The sequence below is a fragment of the Nilaparvata lugens genome, chromosome 7 (genome assembly GCF_014356525.2).
Source record: "Nilaparvata lugens isolate BPH chromosome 7, ASM1435652v1, whole genome shotgun sequence".
Lineage (NCBI taxonomy): Eukaryota > Metazoa > Arthropoda > Insecta > Hemiptera > Delphacidae > Nilaparvata > Nilaparvata lugens.
The window spans coordinates 9326792-9347601 of NC_052510.1; the positions used below are offsets into that span (position 1 = coordinate 9326792).

The following is a 20810-nucleotide window of genomic DNA, read 5'->3' on the forward strand; positions in this document are numbered from 1 at the left end:
CAATTTATCAGTCGTCTGACCGCTTTAAGACAGCAAAATTCACATTTGTAGCATGAGCACATGAATAGTCACTAGAAGTTGGAGATCGCTGGCCACTTCAAAACGGCAACATGGCGCCTCTGTATCCCTCCCGCTATATGCGTCTTCTGCTGCGCATGTCCATCCCAAGTCGGAAGTAAATTTTCACGGATTATTTATTTATTTATCCAATCACTCAGAATTATACAACTTACAGAAAAGTACCACAGGCTAACTTACGCCCAGAACGATTTCAATTCTAATTTTTGCAACAGTCCATATGTAACTTGAGGTTATGTGTCACTTCAAAATTCTTCAATTACACTCTCAATTTACAATCCATACACACAACAATTATTTTTAAATTAAAAAAATACTTTTAATTGAATTAAATTAATTACAAATAATTGGAAAATTCCAAACTTTGAAAAAACTAAGAAATTTTGGGACCGAAAAGACTATAGTTAGTTGTATAGTAATCACGGTATTTATGCAGATGTTGAATCTTTGCCGACTTTGGATAAATAATATATGATTAAGCAGTATGATTCTGATATTGGAAAAGTAAATGTGAGAGTAAATGAGATATTGGAATAGTAGTTGCTACTTGCATTTTAATATTTACAAGAGTAGTATTCGAAGAGATATGTACAAAAGATTAATATCCATTGAGAATATTCAGAGACAGATCTGAACAGAGCTAAACCCCAGTAGAATCACTTGAGGAACTCGTTGGCAATGTTGAAATATGTATATGTCGCTTTGAGAATCTGTAAGAAAAGAAAAAATGAGTGTAACTATCATCAATACAGAACACTACAAATTACATTTTGAAATGATTCCCTCCTTAGTCTGGTACAAGTCAGCTGAACCTCTTTCCTCAGCATATCAAACTCAGCAAAATAGAACTCTTTTTACCCGTTAAAGCCTTTTACTCAACAACAATGGTCAATAATTTTTGAACAATAGATAGTGAACAATAGAAATAAGTCCCATATAATGGTGAAGATTCTATGGGAAAATGACGTGCGTGTCAGATGAGGCTGAAGCACAATAATTAATGTTTAAAGCTAATCTTAACAGCTGGTTAATCGAATCAAGCTATCTTTGGATTCATTAAAATCTGTTATATTCAGAGTTTAAACCACCAGCTGATCCGATTCAGTTGAACTTTAGTGGGCATCCGAATGAATAATATTAATCGTAGCCTAAAAGATTATTAGGTATAAAAATAAATCAAAATAACTCACATTGGCCATACAGTTCAAATCGAGCACATAAAGACCGAATGGTTTTAATTCGACCGGCTCAATGGCTTTAGTCATCATCACCAGCAGAGAGCGTTTCATCCATTGCGGCTTATTAACCCACGCACTCTCGTAAAAAGCCATGCGGATCTCGTCTCCCTGTCAAAAAATTACTTTCATTATCGAAAAGTCGATGGTTGGCAACATGAGTTGAATGGGAAGCATTGAAATAAGAAAGGGATGCTGACAGGATAACCTGCACCTCACTACAGAATAATCACCCTGGATTGTCTACAGATCCAAAAATTACTTACTGTGATGATAATCTCTATATTCTAGACTGTTATAAGAGTCTATCTAGAGTCTAATCTATTTATCTATATTCTAAATCTTACGAGACTTCTCTCACACATCTTGAAGATCTTTAACCATCCGGTAGTAGCACCCTACTCAATCACACGAGCAGTCGCGTGTTGTACTTTTTACAACATCCAGTTTTCCAAGTGTTATGTACTCTGTTTACTGTCAAAACATATTAATTAATTGTGTTACTACTATTCCCATCTCATTGAGTTATTTTACGCCTATAAACATTTGGATATTACCATTTCATAGCCCAATAAGGTGCACCAAGTTCCATCAATTCTGTGCTATTGGTTCGTTTACAGTCCCAGTATACAGTGTTTCCCTATTTTATGCACAGTGCGACTTATGGACTGTCGCGACTAAATGGCACCTAAAGACTGAACCATTGCTCGGTTGATACTGCAACTCAGTGGAGTGATGGGGAGAAAGTTTTGGAATGCATAGGTGACTCATTCACTGACACTACCCCATCCAATAGTTTTGTGCAGCAAAAAACTGACACTGTTGTACTTTTTACAACAGCGCGACTGCCGGAAGGTTAAACAATAAATATAGTTGTTATTATAGACTATTGATAATATTAATCCCATAAACGTAAAATTTAATCATTGTTGAGTTAAGTACTCAGTGTTCTCTTTTGGAATCGTAAAATCAATGATTTCTTCAAAGATTGATTGATTTCCTCCATTGAAATCTTCAAAGTAATCCTCTCTATCATCCTTTAGTTTGAAATCTCTTGCATGGAAAAGATTTTTGATGATATTTTGAAGGTATAAAGTTTTCTGAAGTTACTTATTGCGTAAATACAAAGAATCAATTGTACCCATATAATATTTTATTCCAGACACGACTAGTTTCGGGTATTTATCCCATTCTCGAGGAACTGTAGTGATTCTTTGTATTTTAACTTTCAAGTTGCCCTATCAAAATACTTGAACGATTACTTATGTTATCAACTAGATTATTCACCTTATTTTTTATGACTTGTCCGCTTTTCGTACAAGAATACATAATGACCATAATCACCATGTAAATGAAAGCATACTTCATACGTATGCCTGTTTCTTTCATCTGGAAAATATAAAATAGTAAATTACTCAAATTATTAAATACAGTATAAATACTTTTAGAACCCTTTTTGTTGAAAACTTTAAAATATTTTAACAACTAGTTTCGACCATTGGTAATTTTCAAGTTTTTTATATTGTTTTTATTAATTTGAATAAAGTAGCCCACATAAGTGAAATGATTTTATAAATTACTCAATCTTCACATATTTTACCAGGCTTGAACTTTCAAAATAAGTTTTAAATATCAACGCATTATACAAAAAAACTATGAAAGATCAAACATATTATCTTAATAAAGAAATTAGGTATTGAGGATAACTTGGCAAGTTGGCACAACTCACCTTCATCAAGAAGATCATGTATAAACAAGTTTGGAGTCCATAGATATTTATAAAAGTAACAATCACAAGCTTCAAGTGTTTCGATAGTAATGTCATCGACCTGCAATGAATGAGTTATCAATATGAATACGATATTTCAAATTACGAAGAGATTTTTTATACATTTTTATACAAATTAATGCAACACCACGAAGTTCGTCATGCAGCACAACGATTCAGCTATCAAAAATGTACTATTCACAATTTATTGTCCCAATACGTTCAATTCCTTACATATAATTATTATATATGAATAATTGAAAGAATAAGACGTTGGTGTCGATATCACTATATTTGTTCGAAATTAATTTAAATTAAAGAACCAAGTTTTATGGTAATATCTGCCACATCTACAGCTGAACTTATTCTTTCAATTATGGAGAAAATATCGTGGACCGAGCTTCGCTCTGGAGTACAAAAGCATAAAAAATCTATTACGAAAGAAGAAATTATAAAAACATTCATACAGAGATGTTCTATCTAATCACAGTAAATTGAGATTAATTCCCAGAAAAATGCAAAAATTTCCCTCACAAAGGCCCAGTTGCACAAGAGCCGGTTAAATTTCAATCCTGATTAACGTCACGTGAACCAAATCAGAGAAGACCATTTCAAAAAGATGGATCTACTGGAATTAATCAGGATTGAAAATAGCCCGGCTTTTTTGCATCCGACACTTAGTACCTGATTGAATGATTACAAAAGCTCAACAGCTGAGTCATAATTTTGACACAGTCCCACACACATGAACTCGCTCACTCACTTCCATCACCAACAGACGACGAAATAATTACTATCATCTGTTTTTCCAAGGATGAATAATAATTATCCTTTTAATGTCCTTCAGCGAGTTTTCTCAGGGATGAGACCTAGTGCAATCGAATCTTTATATTATATACCTACTAAGTTATGAATTTAGTGAGAATCGTTAGAGCCGTTTTCCAGATGCGGTGAATTACAAACATATAAACATCTGAGCATCTTAACATCTAAACATCCAAACATTTAAACAGAAGTTGCTCGTTTATTAGTATAGGATACCAAGAAATCTTTTTCCATACAATCAAATTATTAACTATTACTCAAATAATGTTGACAACATTAATAAAATAAAGGATCACCACCTCTAAGCCACGAGGGCTTGAAATGGGTACTTGAAATCCGTTACAAGGAAATATAATACTGAAAACCGGATTGATGAGTAGTATGGAGGGGAATAAGTGTAGATAAGTGAGCAAATGTAGAGGACGTGAGAAGTTAAAGCAAGTAATATATTCCGCGACATTAGCTCGAAGCACATCTGTAACGATGTGCTCAGTAAAACCCCCTCTCACCAGGAATCGTCTTCAAAAGGCCTGATTCACTGTATAAGTCTGAAAAATAACGGTTACCCACCATGGTTTTACTTTTCATGTCTAGAGAGAAAGAGTGAAGATTTCTTCCTTATCAAATCACTACACTCTCCTTGTATTGTATTGCTTTTATTTACAACAAATAAAGACTGCTTTGTCGTTTCAAACGTAATCAGAGAGATTGCTAATGACGATTTCGTGATGACAGAGAAGAATTTTCGATAATACTTGTAGTAGGATGAAAGCTGATCAAGTAGGGAAAATTCTTGAAAAACACCTATTTGTTCTTAGCTATCTCCTTTGCAAAATAGTAACTTAGCCCATTGAATACAAAATTGAGTTGGTAATCTTGCTTCAAAGGTTTTTTCAATAAGCTGAATCTTCAGACGTTTTATATTCTTCTGATAATATGAAAATGACGCGGCATACTGGGAAGATTTCTTCCCTGCTCACTATCTATTCGATAGAAACGGAGGTTATTTTATATTCTATTCTTGTGAACTTAGAGACTTCTGCAAATAGAGCTCGAGCTCGAGCTCATAGACACTATGATAGCTTGATAAGCTCTCTTGAAGAGCCCGGACTACTAAATGAAGTGACTCGCATATTCAAAGTCATCTTGTTAAAAGCATTCGAAGATTATTAATCGAGCTATTATGATTATGTAAGTATTTCCATCATTCTTTCAATTGGAGATCTTCTAAATAACTTTGTAATACTCAATGGGAATTTTCAGGTTTTTTCTACAATTTAATATGAATTTTATTTTCATTCTATTCCATTTATTATTCTTACAAGGAAGCACTGACCGAGAGAGAAAAACTAAGTATATTCCTTGCACTATTTTTCTCCCAAATTTAGATAATATTCTAATTTGTTGGAATAAGATGTGGAACTGAAAAGTAGTCTTAACTTCCTAATCCAAGAGTTCTTGTTTACAACCATCACACATCGCTTTGATAAAAAATAAAACCCTGAATGCTAGAGATAAAAGTTCTAGCGTTGAGATTCATGGAGAGGATCTTAAGTGATATCAGTTTTGCTCATGTTGCTGTCTTTTATGAAAAACAGACTTGCTTATGACGCTTAAGCTGTATTTTTCTGTCGGGGAACATCAGTTTTTTTGAGTGATTTTTATCACGCCCTTTTCCAACTATTATCTCTGTTTCCTCTTGAAACTACTACCAGAAAATATTTGTATTTGGATTGGCCATTCTGTGGTAGGTACTACTTGATGAGCAAGCAAGTTCATTCAGGATAGTTTCATCTGGGTTTTCTGGAATAGAAAATAGTTGTATCATAACGATTTGTGTGCCTGATTAGAGTTCGTTTGGTGGGGTAACTGTGAGTCTATATAATCCAGAGTATAGTTTTAGAGCTATAATGTTCAATGTGCTTCTTATCTTATTTGGAGTAGAAAGTTTCAAACAAAGAAACTACTCAGCAAATTATTCGTTTCCGACGGGAAGCAGGGAACGGAAACCTGAACGCAAATACAGCCATTCTTGATCATATAGTTCCCCATAAGCTGTGCATTCACATTAGTTCAGTTTCTTTTAGAACTGAGGGTATGATAAAAGTTGGTTCCCAACATAGAAGGGGTATTTTTCTTTAAGATTGATGCAAATGTACTTGAAAATCGTCTCAAAGAAGACCCCATTAGCTGAGCATTCACATTAGCTTAGTTTCTTTTAGAACTAAGTTCATGATAGAAGTTAGCTTTTCACCATAGAAAGGGAACGTTTCTTCAAAATTTATGCAAATGTACTTGAAAATCGTCTCAAAGAAGATTATTGGAAGATAAATATAAAAGATCAATGTTACTGAACCTGATGAGACACTAAAAACCCAAATAATGCGTCATATATCACGAGTTGAAGCTCCAATTACTGGAACACAACACGACATTTCGTTGTTTCCATGAAGGCTTGAAAAATTAGACGAAATCCCGCATGATGTATTACAAGTCCGACATTGTTGAAAGTTTGATACAATGCTGTAATTATTCACTAGCCTCTGAGCCGTGTAATCCTGAGATAAGGTTCGGGCTTAAAAATGGGCGATATTTTTCAAAAAATGTTCCATAGGTTCATGGGAGTCGAAAGAGAGTGGATATTTTTCATCTTGACTACAATTAATTCCGTATTATCCAGGACTGGATGGAAAATTCGAAATACCAGGGACTTATTGCATGATGAAATACAAACTAATAATACCAATAGTCAGTTTGTTATTGGAATAGTATAAGCATATATAAAAAGTAGCATAAGGATAATAATATATCCCATGGTATTAGGCGTTTTTGTTTCAAATTCAACTGTCAAATCAAGCCAAACTACCTGAACTTGTGTTTCTGAGCTACCTGATTTCTAGTTCGAATAGTTTTTTTTCGTAAAGCTATGTGACACTGGTCGTCTCTAATACTGTGCTGCTACTACACTTTTCTGACCAAAACAGTAATAATAGACAAGAGTCTACAGTAATCGGTATGAGTTAACAGAAAACCGGATTGAAATTTGGGTGGTGAATGACACAATAACATGGGATATCCACTCATACTATATTTTCTCTATGGTGTTAACTATTAGCTTGTCTTTTATCATAGAATAGGGTCCGGACTGTATATTGTTCATATTTTAGTGTGTTTGTCTTTTCGGTCCCAAAATTTTATACTTTTTTCAAAGTTTGGAATTTTCCAATTATTTGTAATTAATTTGATTCAATTTAGAATTAATTTTTTCAATTTAAAAATGATTTTTGTGTGTATGGATTGTAAATTGAGTGTGTAATTGAAGAATTTTGAAGTGACACAAACCTCTAGCTACATTTGAACTGTTTTATAAATTAGAATCGGAACCGTTTCGGGCGTAAGTTAGCCTGTGATACTTTTCTGTAAGTTGTATAATTCTGAATGATTGAATAAATAAATAAAAATGAATAAATATTTGGTTTCAATCTCTAATACCCTGGTCCAGTCAAATTTTGATCTTCACTTAAAAAACATCAACCCAAACAACATTTTCATACATTAGGGGTATTCACAATGTTGGAGTTAGCTGGCTAAGTCGCACTATTCGCCAACTCCAGCTATTTGCTAAGTCTGTGTTAACTCAATGCTATAGTGTGGTACATTAGAAAAAATTAACAGACGAGATGGCAGATAGCGCAGGTTTGAGTCCGCTAACTCTAGTTATCTCTGTTAAAGCGGCAGCCATATGTTTATAATCTTACTTTTCCAAACTAACTTTAAGCTGCACAAATTATCCGCTTGGATCGCTACTGCAGTTAGCTAATAGCAGATAGTTTTTTAGATGGAGCGTTCACAATCCAGAGTTATCAAATAGCACTTTAGCTGGCTGAAACAACATTGTGAATACCCCTAATATTGAGTGTCACAAGTCTAGTTAGAGTGTTTTGAATATGCTGATAATACCTTAGAATATGCTGATGATGCTGGATTATAGATGAAAAGAACTGCCTCAACTTATCCTCCTCATTGCCTTGCACTTTCTCAGTGTCCGATTTGTACACCAGAATTGACTCGTTGCCACTTCCTGACATAGAGCCTATCTCGTCCATAGATTGGCACAGCAGATCCATCTCAGTCTCCAGACACTTTGTGGAGATCAGGTACACCTGATAGAGGTACAATCAGGATAAGATTCATGTAGATGTGCCCTTGAGGCTTGAAGCCTATTGAATATGACACATATCATCTCTCGGTGCTTGCTTCCTTGTGTGATCATCCTATGTGCTATGTGCGTGGGCCTACATATGTGTATAGCCTACATATAGAATATAGATTGTCCATTGGATGACAAAGATATGTGTAACATGTACCTATAGAGAGGTCCACGTTATAATGGCAGTGGAGAAAGATAGGATATCAACGTTGCCGATCCTCTTTCTTGTCAATGTAGTCGTGGGTCTACATAATTATGTGTATAGCCTACACATAGAATATAGATTGTTCATGGGATTACAACTTATACATGTATAACATGTACCTATAGAGAGGTCAACGTTATAATGGCAGTGGAGAAAGATAGGATATCAACGTTGCCGATCCTCTTTCTTGTCAATGGCTTCTATAGACGGTAGCTGATACAGGTTTATCGATGTATAATATAAAGGGTCGTTTGCTCAGTGAAAGCTTAAACTGAATTCAATCAGCTGTTGGCTTAAACTCAAAATGAATCACAATACAACAGATAATACTTGATATAGATTTAATCCAGATTAAGATGGAATTTAGTTTAAACTGGCACTGTGCAAACGGCCCTAACTGTTCATTCTCGTTTGAATAATCAATTATATTTTATTAAGCAAGAAACTATATTTTTCAATAATTAAATAATGAATTTTCATAATTAAGATGAAATATTTTGTTAATGAAGTATCAATTCAACATTGTTGAAAGATGATCTGGCAACAGAGCAAAGCGAGAACGAGATAGCGCTATCCGTTTTGTTGAATGATAGACAAGGATAGCAATACCATTGCTAATCAAACACTGCCATTGTAACGTGGACCCCACTAAATGTATATGTGTGTGTGTGCCTACTGCCTAACATCCACTCCAAACTGTCAGCATTAGTTAAATTACAAACATTGATGTTATTTACAAGAAATGCTGACAGTTTAAAGTGAATCTCAATATCCTTGGTGTGTGGGGGTGATCTGTGTGCCTATCGTTGGCAGCATTGTATGAATGGAAAGCATCTATGGTATTCATATGGAATGCTGACAGTTTGAATGTGAACTGATTATGGAGGTGTTTGATAGGTGTTCGGTCGAACATCAAGACTACGATTGCATTGTGTTTGTGCTTGTGTTGTGTTTAATGGTCAAACTTGATGAGCTGTAACTCCCCATTGATAAGGTTGTTCTATACAACGTCATAAAATGGAACGTGTAACATATCGTGATAAACTCTCATTGTTTGTAATATGTGTATCACTTGAATCAGTGTTAGATAGCTCATAGAAGTTGATTTTTATTTTTTTTCAAATGTCTGATGGGATATGTTTGATGTCTTCGTATGAAGATGAATGTATAGGCTTCCACTTTTTATCATAATTTTGTTTGAATTCAATGTGAAATTAAAAGACACCTATTTCTTGCTGGAGACAGTCTCTTGAGAAACTCCATCAGGTGCTTGAACTCAGTCATTACATGATATTACTTTGACAAAAAATAATTTCTGTTTCAGATACATGATTATGCTTATAATCATAAAATGTTAATTATAATAAATCTTTGGCACAGCCAGCAAAGTCAGACTTGTGCGTTAGCTAAAGCTGATGATTGAAGTTACTTTAATTGTAAAAAATCCACTCTATTTTAATAAAAATTATTATTCCACGCGAAAGCATGCTCCTGTGAAATGATAATTTTTATTGAAATAAAGTTGATTTTTGACAAAATTACAAGTCTCCTCAATTATGGAAAAGTTCCCCAACTCTACAAATCAATTCACTCTATAAACTTAATCAAAAAGGTAGATAACTTCAATGAGTTCTAAATACGGAACAATATTATGTCGGGGGAGGAAAACATTAGAGATGAGAATCATGTGAATAGACATGAAGGAAGAAAATCATGATGGAAGATGACTCCATTGAGTTTCGAATACAAACAAATATTTGTAATGAAAAAATCCAAGATGAGAACTTCGTGAACCTTGTAAATCTTCTGGACCTTGTAATATTAATGTTGCAGGAAGAAGAACGATTTGAGTATCCGAGAAAAACTGTTTGGTTGATAGTGGTGTTAGTGGTTTCGCCATCAATGGAACTCATAGAAAATGGTATTCAGCTTATAAAAATTGAGTTCCATGATGAAAAGATTGAGATCGCATCAGTTTATAGTAAGAGAGGGTTAATAGTAATATTATAGTTGTAAAAGAGTCGATATTGCATCTAACGATGCAATCAATAGCCTACATACTGAGAAGCATCTCATCCTCATTTTTTCATGAGGATATTAATGTTACAAGTATAACTATTACTATCACAACTACTCAGAAAACTACAACTGATTGTCTTATTTCTTCAGGGCTTTTTTCAAATATTTAATTAAACTATAAATCTGAGTACCCTTTTTAAATTATATTTAAACATGTCGTAACGAAATAATTTAAAAAGGGTAATCAGATTTCTATTTCTATTGAATATTAAAAAACTACAACTAATGTTTGAACCTCGAAACTATTGGTAAATATTAATAAGATTTGATGAAAAATGAGAATTGAATACCAGGAGATTGGAAAAACACAGGAACCGAACTGTCAAGTAACAAGATTATATGTGTGTAGATGTTAATAATAGTATTATTCTCATGTACTGTGGTGGGTAATTTTGTTCCAAGTAGTTAGTTCAATGACTTGAATATAATTAAAGAGTTATATGTAATTAAAAGTATAATATTTTTACAAGTAAGTCAATGACTTTAATCTAATCAAAATGTAAAATGGAATGGGAAGTTAAATGGAATAAAAGTTGAAAAGAATTAAAGTATAATCTTGTTCCAAGTACAGTAGTTAGTTCAATGACTTAAATTCAATTGAGAAGTAGAATGGAATGAAAAGTTCAATGGATTTGAGAGTTTAATGACTTATCACTCTAAAAATGAGTCATAACCTACATAATATTTGGACAATTTAAGACAAAATTAGGAAATTGAAGAAGTTTTGGGCAATAGCCTGTTTTTCCTTTTCCGACTATTGTATTGTTTGCTCTATCCAATTAATAAATAAAAATACTATCATGTATGTCATTAATGAAACATATTATTAGTATAAACTTTAAATTAATCACGGTTAAAATTTAACCAGCTGATGTGCAACCGGGCCTTATAGTTATGAACCTAATATAATATATATTCAAACTTATGTGTATTATCTCTTTTATCAGTGTTAGACAACTCATCTATTTACATGGAAGCTGTTTCATATTTTTGTTTGAATTTTTTCGTGAGTTAGTGATGCTTTATGTTGTGATGTATTAATATGTGTAATGTTTTCGTATGAAGATGAGTGTATAGGCTTCCACTTTTTATCATAATGTTGTTTGAATTCAATGTGAAATTAAAAGACACCTATTTCATGCTGGAGGAGCTCTCTTGAAAAACTCCAGCAGGACTTTTGAACTCAGTCATTACATGACATTTCTTTGACAAAAGAAAATGTCTGTTTAAGATGCATGATTATGCTTTTAATCATAAAATGTAAATTATAATAAATCTTTGGCACAGCCATTAAAGTCAGACAGTAAATTAAACACTCATTGATTCAACTCATTTCTCTCTATAAGATTCTAACTACACTGAGACTACGAACCCTACAATGAGAAACGACTAATTACCTTGTAGGTGAGCCCCCACATGTAGGAGACAATCCCATACCAGGTGAAACAGAGCAATTGGGCCGTCAAGTAGCCAGGTATTGTCCTGAACTGTTGAGGCACATACACATACACAACGAAAGGCACATTTTCAAGTTTGGCGCCCGTGAAGTAGGCCTTTGCCAGCACAATGGACACTTGCATCATTGGCAGACATCCGCCGAATATGAACATGAACTTGAAAGCTCTGATGGAGGCCACACTGAACCATTTTATGAACTTGTTCGTGTCTGTGATTAGGCGGTCTCTTGCTGGAGATGTGTTGTGGTATCTGATGTTTTTTATATAACTGCAACAGGAGAACAAATTTCTTTATTTATTTCAAATATAAAATTCATGTAATTCATCTATCACTTGGTTACTATCCAGCACTACAATACGCTGACCTCACTCACGATGACCTCCAATAGCAAGCATCCAACCAATCTCTATCTGTTAAGCCTGGTTTCCATTAGTAGAGTTGAATGAAAAAGACTGAGAAATTGTCAAAAAACCACTGATTTATTTTACCGGTTTCGGTTATTACACCATTGTAAATCTCTGATAAACTAAAACTAAATACAAGAGCAGCAGAAGTTATACTAGTAGGCGAGTACTGCTATTGGTCAAGGGCCTGAACGTCTGCAATTGGCCCAGCTAGACAGTCTCCTCCCACTCAACGGTGTGACAAAATGGCGGCTTAAGCAACAGAATTGCCATGATAACAAAATTTTTATTCAATGCAAAATAAGAACCAAGAAAACAAGTTTGAAAAATGATAAAACAAATATGTAAATGGAAAAACTATTGACTAATGTATGCTTACAATTTTATGATGAAACTAAATTCGTAGTGTTGCATTGGTTGAATTGAATCTGGTCATTTAGACTATACTGGGAATTTTCCTTAATTACTCTTGTCATTTCTAAAGCCTCAAGAATATTTAAAGATCTGCCTTTGTTATTAACATGCAGAAACTCAACATTCTCCTTAACTAACTTGTGATTATTTGTTATCAAATTTTCTGCAAAGTTATATTCCCCATTTTGTTTATTCCAATCTCTGATGTGTTCTTTAATTCTACTTTTGAAACTTCTACCAGTTTGACCCACATATCAAGCATTACAATCATCACATTTTTTTTACAATTTCTCAGTCTTTTTCATTCAATATGAATAATTACCACAATATCAACTTCTCAACTACACAACAAGTGATTAGTAGAGTTAGTGGTGGAGTTCCCTGGGCAAGTACTAATTATCTTGTGAACTCTCCCAATGAAAACCTTTATGGTAGAGTTCTAGTTTTTAGTGGAGTAGAGTGGGATAGCACCCTGGGATAGTACTCTATCACTTGCCTACTTCCACCACCGCTTCTCACTCTACTCTACCACTACTATGTTAATGAAAACAGTCTCGAGCTAGTAGAGTAGAACCGTAGTCGGCTATCAAGTTTAAGTTTAGGCTATCAAGTATTGTTATTTATTGGAAAGTAATAATTTATTTAAAAGGTTTTAAATTATTTAAGTGTTAATAAGTGTTTGAGTGTTCATTTATTAAAAAGTATCGACATTTTAAGGTTAGTTATGTTCACTATACAACACACTTTACCTACTATTCTCAATTTAGTGAGAAAGTTACTCGACCAAGTAAGTAGAGTAGAGTTAGCTTGGTAGAGTAACTTGCCAGTTACTCGACCACTAACTCTACTAGTAAAAACCATTGATCAAGTTTAGTTGAATTTTAGTTTTTTAACATTTGAGTTGAATAGGCAACTTTGAAAACTTGAAGTCAAGTTTACTTGAATTAAAAGTTTTATAACCCCACATGTATAAAATAATGAAGGAGAACATCCAATAAATGTCAGAGTTTTCGTCTTCATATCATACTTCTTCTGCACCATACTTTTTCATTTAGTTGTTTTATACATCCTACATGGATTGACAACGGCTTTATTTCATTATCCCTATTTTTAATTGGATTATATCTTTATGACTCAAGTTGAATCCGAAAGTCAAAAATGTTCAACATTTACTTGCACCAACAAAACTTGAAGAAGGGTCTACTTCATTGGTATAGTGGATTCAAGTTTCTGTACTTGTAAAATCCACTTCAAGTTTGCAAAATACATTTATTTCACACAAACATCAAGATAACATGAATTCAAGGAAACTTGACAAATGCCTTATCTTCTAGTTGAAATCACCTCTCTCCACAGGACTTCATTTTTTTCTCGTGGAAATGACAAACAACAATAAACTATATAAAATAGTGAGCCTTCGGGCTGGAGTACTCTCTCATGAACCACTGTACCGATTTTCAAATCCGGAACTTATCACGCAGCATATCACGTGAATCAATAGAACTTTATAGGTTACTGTATGTGTAACCTATACAGTACTCTGTACTCTGTATGTGTAATTGATATGGGTTATGAGTCCATTCTTAGAAAATTATATCAATGATAATCTTCCCTCTATACTTGAAGACAGTGTTCTATAGTTATTAATTGATAATTAATATGTCTGTTTACCCTTTTGTCAATATTTGCAGTAGCAGAAGTCTTCTGGGTGATTTACTGCATTTACTTTGGATTTTTGTTTCATAATTATTATTAACCTTCCGGCAGTCAAGCTGTTGTAAAAAGTACAACAATGTCAGTTTTTTTGCTGCACAAAACTATTGAATGGGATGGTGTCAGTGAATGAGTCACCTATGCATACCAAAACTTTCTCCCCATCACTCCACTGGTGCCATTTAGTAGCGACAGTGCATAAGTATGATAGGGAAAGACTGTATACGGGGACTGTAAACGAACCAATAACACACAATTGATGGCTTTGCTTGATGTATCCTATTGGGCTACGAAATGGTAATCGTCCAAATCTTCATAGGGCATAAAATAATTCAATGAGATGGGAATAGTAATTACACAATTAATTAATATGTTTTGACAGTAGACAGAGTCTACATAACACTTGGAAAATTGGATGTTGTAAAAATTACAACACGCGACTGCTCGTGTGATAGAGTAGGGCGCGACTACCGGAAGGTTAATTGATTAGCATTTGAATAAATCCAATATCTCAGTAATTTCCATCTGTACTATAGTTACCACTATACTTCCCACTATTCTTTCCACTCTACTTGAAAAGAAAAAGTGAGCATGTGTGTGTAGAAGAGAGCGGAATGACATAATAACGGACCAATGGCAACAAGCCACGCCTCCAAGCTCCCCATACTCTTTTCTGATTGGTGGATTGGAACGCCTACTGATGTAGTTCTCAATTCTGCCGGTAGGTGGCACCAATTACTGGGTCGTACCTATGCAATCCATCACATTTCTGAGACTAACTCCCGATTGCACAAGAAATAGCTCTTTCTCATGTATGGGTAAACAAGTCAGAAACAAAATTCAAGTAGCACTGCTGAAATCAACTGATGGCGCGAAGTAGTCATGAGGATAACTCCCATAACACAAATGAGAAGTCAGCTTCAATGATCCTTCAATTCACATTTTTTATGCACTTTCAATGTTATCCTGTTGTATATTGAAAAAGGATATCTTTATCATCACATTTTTCACTTTATCCTTAATCATGAATTATTTTAAGAATAGAATAGGCTACTGAATCAATAGTATCCTACAAACGAAACTACAATCAGAAGATGAGATATTTGTACAACATTTTCTTAAATACGATTAACATGTCTTTTTATTCTCAACTGTTTGCTTCTTGCTAAAGGCAATCTTGATAAATTAATGCAAAGAAGTGATATTCATAGTCATGTCACAAGAAATAGTTATCAGCTGCAGGTAACGCAGGCTAGATTGACATAGACTCATTTGAACTTTGATTATTATGAGTATAAAATTATTCAATAAGCTACCTCTAGATGCTAGAAATGTTACCTCTAGGAAATTTAAATTTATAATGATCAAGTTCCTGAAAGCCAAACCACTTTATTCACTTCAAGAATGGCATAATCTGAGTATGGAGAGTCTTTATTTTTCATGACTTATTTCACTGTTTAAATTGAATTATAGGCTAAATCTATTTAAGTATTATTCATGTATAGAACTCATATATTTTGTGGAAGCTTATTGTTATGTGTGTTCGGACTTCATATTGATTTGTGTGAATTGCTTTATTCTGTATTTATCAGTGTGACTATAGTATGGATATTGTAAATATAAAGAAAATAAAAATCTCAGTACCCTTTTTTTAAAATATTTTATCACAGCATGTTTCGGTCATTTATGCCATTTTCAAGTGATAAAATGACGAAACATTTTGTGATAAAATATTTAAAAAAAAAGGGTACTGAGATTTTTATTTTCTTTATATTTATATTACAAGTAGCTCTATACAGGAAAGAGGTATATGGATATTGTATATATTTTGTTGCTTGATGACCTGCACTTGATTTCTTCATGTTTCTATTGCACTATGTGTTTGATGACAATAAATAATTCTATTCTATTCTATTACAACTTTAACCAGAAAATAATAAAGCCCAAGTAATTGGAATACAAGAGATGTATTTTTGTCAATCAATACATGGTCTTGTTCAAGGTTATGAGGATAAATATATATTCAAATTACCTTGGACAGAACCAAGTCTCATCTGGTATTACACGTACATCCAACCTGATATTCATACGTAAATTACATTCTTCCAGATTACTATCACCTACAATTCGGAATTCTTTATCTCTATTCTCTGTCTCTATTCTTCGCAAAGCTGTACCTGATATTCATATGTGGATTATATTCTACTAGATCACCTACAATTTATTCGGAATTCTCTATCTCTGTTTCTACTTCGCAATGCTGTACCTTGTAATAAGTTTGTTCTCCAACACGAGCATGTCATGCTGTATAAAATAACCGCTGGTAGCGAAGCAGGACATGAGTATCTCTTTCATGGCGAGAATCCTGTTCAAGAAGTCAGGCCACTCGTAGGTGAGACAAAAAATCAGATTGATCTGCAGCGCCCACGTCAGGGCAAAAAACAGCGCCGTCATTTTTCCTGTTACTCTTTTATCTCCGAAAGCGGCTAAAAGACTTTCCTCAGTTAATGGGTTCTCCGTTTTACCCATTTTGTCTGAAAAATGAATGGATGATGATAAAGATCCAGTCGGGAAATTCGGGTAATTTGATTCTTCCAAAAAAGTTTGTTCTGAAACAGGATATTCTTTATTCAAGAACTCAATTGTTTGAGAATACATTTTGAGGAAAATGTAGTTATTCTTTATAAAAAAGAAAAATGTATTGAAGGCAATACATAATAATAATTCCTTGTAATACATAATACATATATAATTCCTTATACAAAAGGAAAACAAGAGAAGCGTTTGTTCTACAATGTAGTATTTGCTATACTATGTAGCTGCAGAAATAAAAATAATAATCCAAGTACCCTTTATAAATTGTTTAGCTTTTGTTTGTTGTTCAAATTGTTTTGTTAAAGAAAACATGTTTTGGCTAATTGTTCAGCCGAAACATGTTGTAAGTAAACAATTTAAAAAAATGGTATTTGGATTTCTATTTTTATTTCTATTCAAGAGTTGCCCTTACGAAGAAGACACCAATATTTGCAGTATTTGCAGTATTTGCAGTATTTGCAGTAACTGCAGTATTTTCAGATGATTCAATTCCACACGTAACAAGGTTGATGTTAAATCTGTTCGGATTTTACAAATGAGAAATGACAGTATTTTTGACTATATTGAATTCCAGAAAAGATAAGGTTAATGCTAAATCTATTTCAAATAAATAATGTTACTAAAATTGAATTCTACCTTTGTGCCTTAGTTACGATGAGTAACTAAGCTCGCGATTTTCGGTCTAGCGGACCCTATGGTCATAATTTACAATATTCTTCCCAAATGGTTGACCAGACATTTTAGACCCAGTGGTTTTTGGTTAACCAGTGCATGCTTTGTTGAAAGCTGTTTCCGTGGTTCACCAACTTTATATTTTCAATCTGAATATTAACATTTATTTTCCTGTAAGTGATGCGGTAATAATACCGTAATTCAGTTGATAGAGTTTTCCTTTATCCAGAAACATGCTTTTCCAATCCAGATAGACATTGTGAAGTAATATCAATATAAAATGTTCAAAGATACCATTATTTATTATTTTATACTAGTGAATAATGATATCGCATATCGAATCATCATCCCATGATCTTGAATTAAAATGAAATTATGATCAAAAATTAGACTTTCAATCATTCACATCCAATCCTATTCATGCATGTTGAATAAAAATGAATTATTAACATATACTAGTAGTTCTGTGAACAGTAGTCCTCGCGCTCAGTAAGTTACATTGACCTGTTGTTATGTTTTATCAAGAAATAATAAATAATTTATCAAATTAAAATGTCTAGAAAAAATCCTAGATAAACATAGAGCCTTCTGTCCTATCGTATCGTGACGTGTCGTCCCGGAATGTGAGTGTGAGCGCTGTTATCAGGTCTGGCTGCCGTCGATACGCCAATCCAATCAACCATTCTGTCAGAGTCGCCATTCTAAGAGTCGCCTCAACATTTTCCATGATCGTGCAGGGGAGTCATCATATTCTCTTTAATACCTCATCCTACTTCATACTTCATCCTTGATTACTTTCTTCTCTAATACAATAGTATATTAATATACCAACCATTCCTCGTACACTTCCTCTTGCATTACATTTTATATTTTTCTCCTCTTTTTTATCATTATCGATTAATAATGTGAAGTCTTGTAGGACTAAACCTCCAAAATCCTGTATCATTTGTTAATCCTTCTACTCTCGTTTATTTCCCTTCATTTCATAAAAATTTTGATTTTGCCACACTTCTTGTATTTTTTACATTTGCACGATTATTGTTAATAGCCTACAGTATAATCTTTGTATCTTTTGATACGTACAAGATTTGTAATCGATCGTTCGTTTGACTCATGTGTCTTTATCTCTTCCCAAGGTTTTCATCCTGTTTTACAAGAACAAGATCCTCAATTTCCTTCCTCCTTGTGATTACTGGCCTACCAGTTAATTTATTGTGCTAATTGAAGTATTAATGATTTCGCGCTTGAAAGAGCACAACTATTTTTTCTCATGTGACACTTTCCAAGTGGTGTTTGATAAATTGTTGATGGTTTGTTACAGATTAAGCTGAGGATCCAGCGCTTAATATTTTGTTTGTGAAAGACATCTAATCTAAATACTTTAATAAACGTAAATTGAAATTATTCCCTATTATTTTTTATCGAAGTTCCTGGCTCATTCATGATTAATAACGTAGTTGCAGAAATAAGAATTACTTATTTAAATAAGTGACCTTGGCATTTGAATGATTAAATCCAAATATCCAATTTTTATTTAAAAAAAGCTCTCAAATACTGTTTTCATCCAATCAGAGAACATTCTGTGTTGTCGTGTTGGCGAAAAATCGGTGTGTTGAAATTAACAAAATAAACTACCATAATGCTGATTTCCTACAAACTCCATATCTCACTTTTCATGATCTTAGGAATCAATTTTCCTTCAATAATATTTGTTGCAGTTTTAATCATCAGATTAAAAAAGAAAAATGTGAAAAAATGTTTTCTATCAATAACTCAGCTTAAGGAAAGACAAAGTTAGTAGACAACTGTCTACCAACGTTGATGGAAAGATACATTTTCAAGATGTTCGATGTTTTTGAACGGGTAGTATTATAGTCCACTAGACAGCTAATTTTATGATGGATAATTCTATAGTCTGATTTTTACTGGAATATTGGTGCTCGAAGGAATTCCCTTTTCGTTTTGTATTATCCTTAAAATGCAAAATTTCAAAAAACCTCATGTACGTCGACGCGAAATTCAAAAAGGAACATACCTGTCAAATTCAATGAAAATCTATTGCTGCGTTTCGCTGTAAATGGGCAACATGTAAACATTTAAACATAAAGAGAAATACAAAACCGTAGACTTGAATCTTGGACCTCACTTCGCTCGGTCAATAAATAGATGGATCTACCATCCATATTATCATTACAAAAATGATGATGAATATCATAAATATATAGCTGAGACGAAAAATGCAAATAGAACGTGATAGAAGAAGAAAAAGAAAGAGATGAGATATGTGGTGGCAAACGAATAAGTGATTAAGAATTCTAGAGAAAACCCGATCGGTATCCTAGCAATGTCTTATTGGAAGTGTGGAACTCTTTCTCTCACCTGGAGTCTTTTCTCAGTCTGAACTCTCCTCTCTCCCTCACACACTTTTCTCTCGAGCTCTTGGTATTTCAATGAGTGAAACAATTACTCGGTTATCGATGAATACACGTTGATTGATAAAGTTTTCTTCAGTTTTCTCTAGAAGTTTCTACCTATGGAAGTTGTCGGTTCATGGAATAAACATAGTTCCAAACTAGACAAGTTTGCAACTTGGAAGAGAGTGTTCTAAACAGTTGATTGAAATTCAAACTATTGAACTTGGAGTGAAATCTGTGTGTCTGGAGTTACTCCTGAGTCGCTCTTTGAACACTGACTGATTCTCCTTGATTTCTCCTTGGTCTCCAAGATTAGTTCCATCCATCAATCACTGGCGCAATTAAGATAAGAATAAAAGTGATTTAGCTGTCACTGTGCACCCACAAATTATAGCTCACCATGAATAACAGTGATTTTGCACAGTTACACCTTTAATGATAGTGGTTCCCTGAATGATTGCTGGGACCAAAAATGATTGGGGACTAATGATGGTGATTTCTGGGATCAATAAGAGATTTCATTTATTTTGGTGATAATGCACGTGGAAAATCTGGCAGGCAATTTGCTTGCAGTAATAATTAAGTAGTTTTTCTCAAGTTGGAAATTCAACGAAGAATGATTAACAGGAGGATAATTTATTCTGGGAGAGCATCACTTCAATGGAGACACTTAGTTACTCTTGGAGTGATTAGGGAGACGTCAGTTGAAGGATGAGTAGTTTAGTAACATATCTCAAAAT

At 33.6% G+C, this 20810-nt stretch overlaps 1 protein-coding gene across 1 annotated transcript; it reads right to left on the bottom strand.

Moving 5' to 3' along the window:
• Positions 1–618: 618 nt before the first annotated feature.
• Positions 619–20390, bottom strand: LOC120352549. Its single transcript, XM_039433627.1, has 8 exons — positions 20036–20390; positions 16656–16923; positions 11798–12125; positions 7867–8069; positions 3043–3142; positions 2601–2702; positions 1269–1424; positions 619–788 (listed from the first exon to the last, which is right to left on the bottom strand). The coding sequence occupies exons 2-8, from the start codon at positions 16916–16918 to the stop codon at positions 735–737; spliced, it is 1206 nt and encodes a 401-aa protein (XP_039289561.1). The 5' UTR covers positions 16919–16923; positions 20036–20390; the 3' UTR covers positions 619–734.
• Positions 20391–20810: the final 420 nt, after the last annotated feature.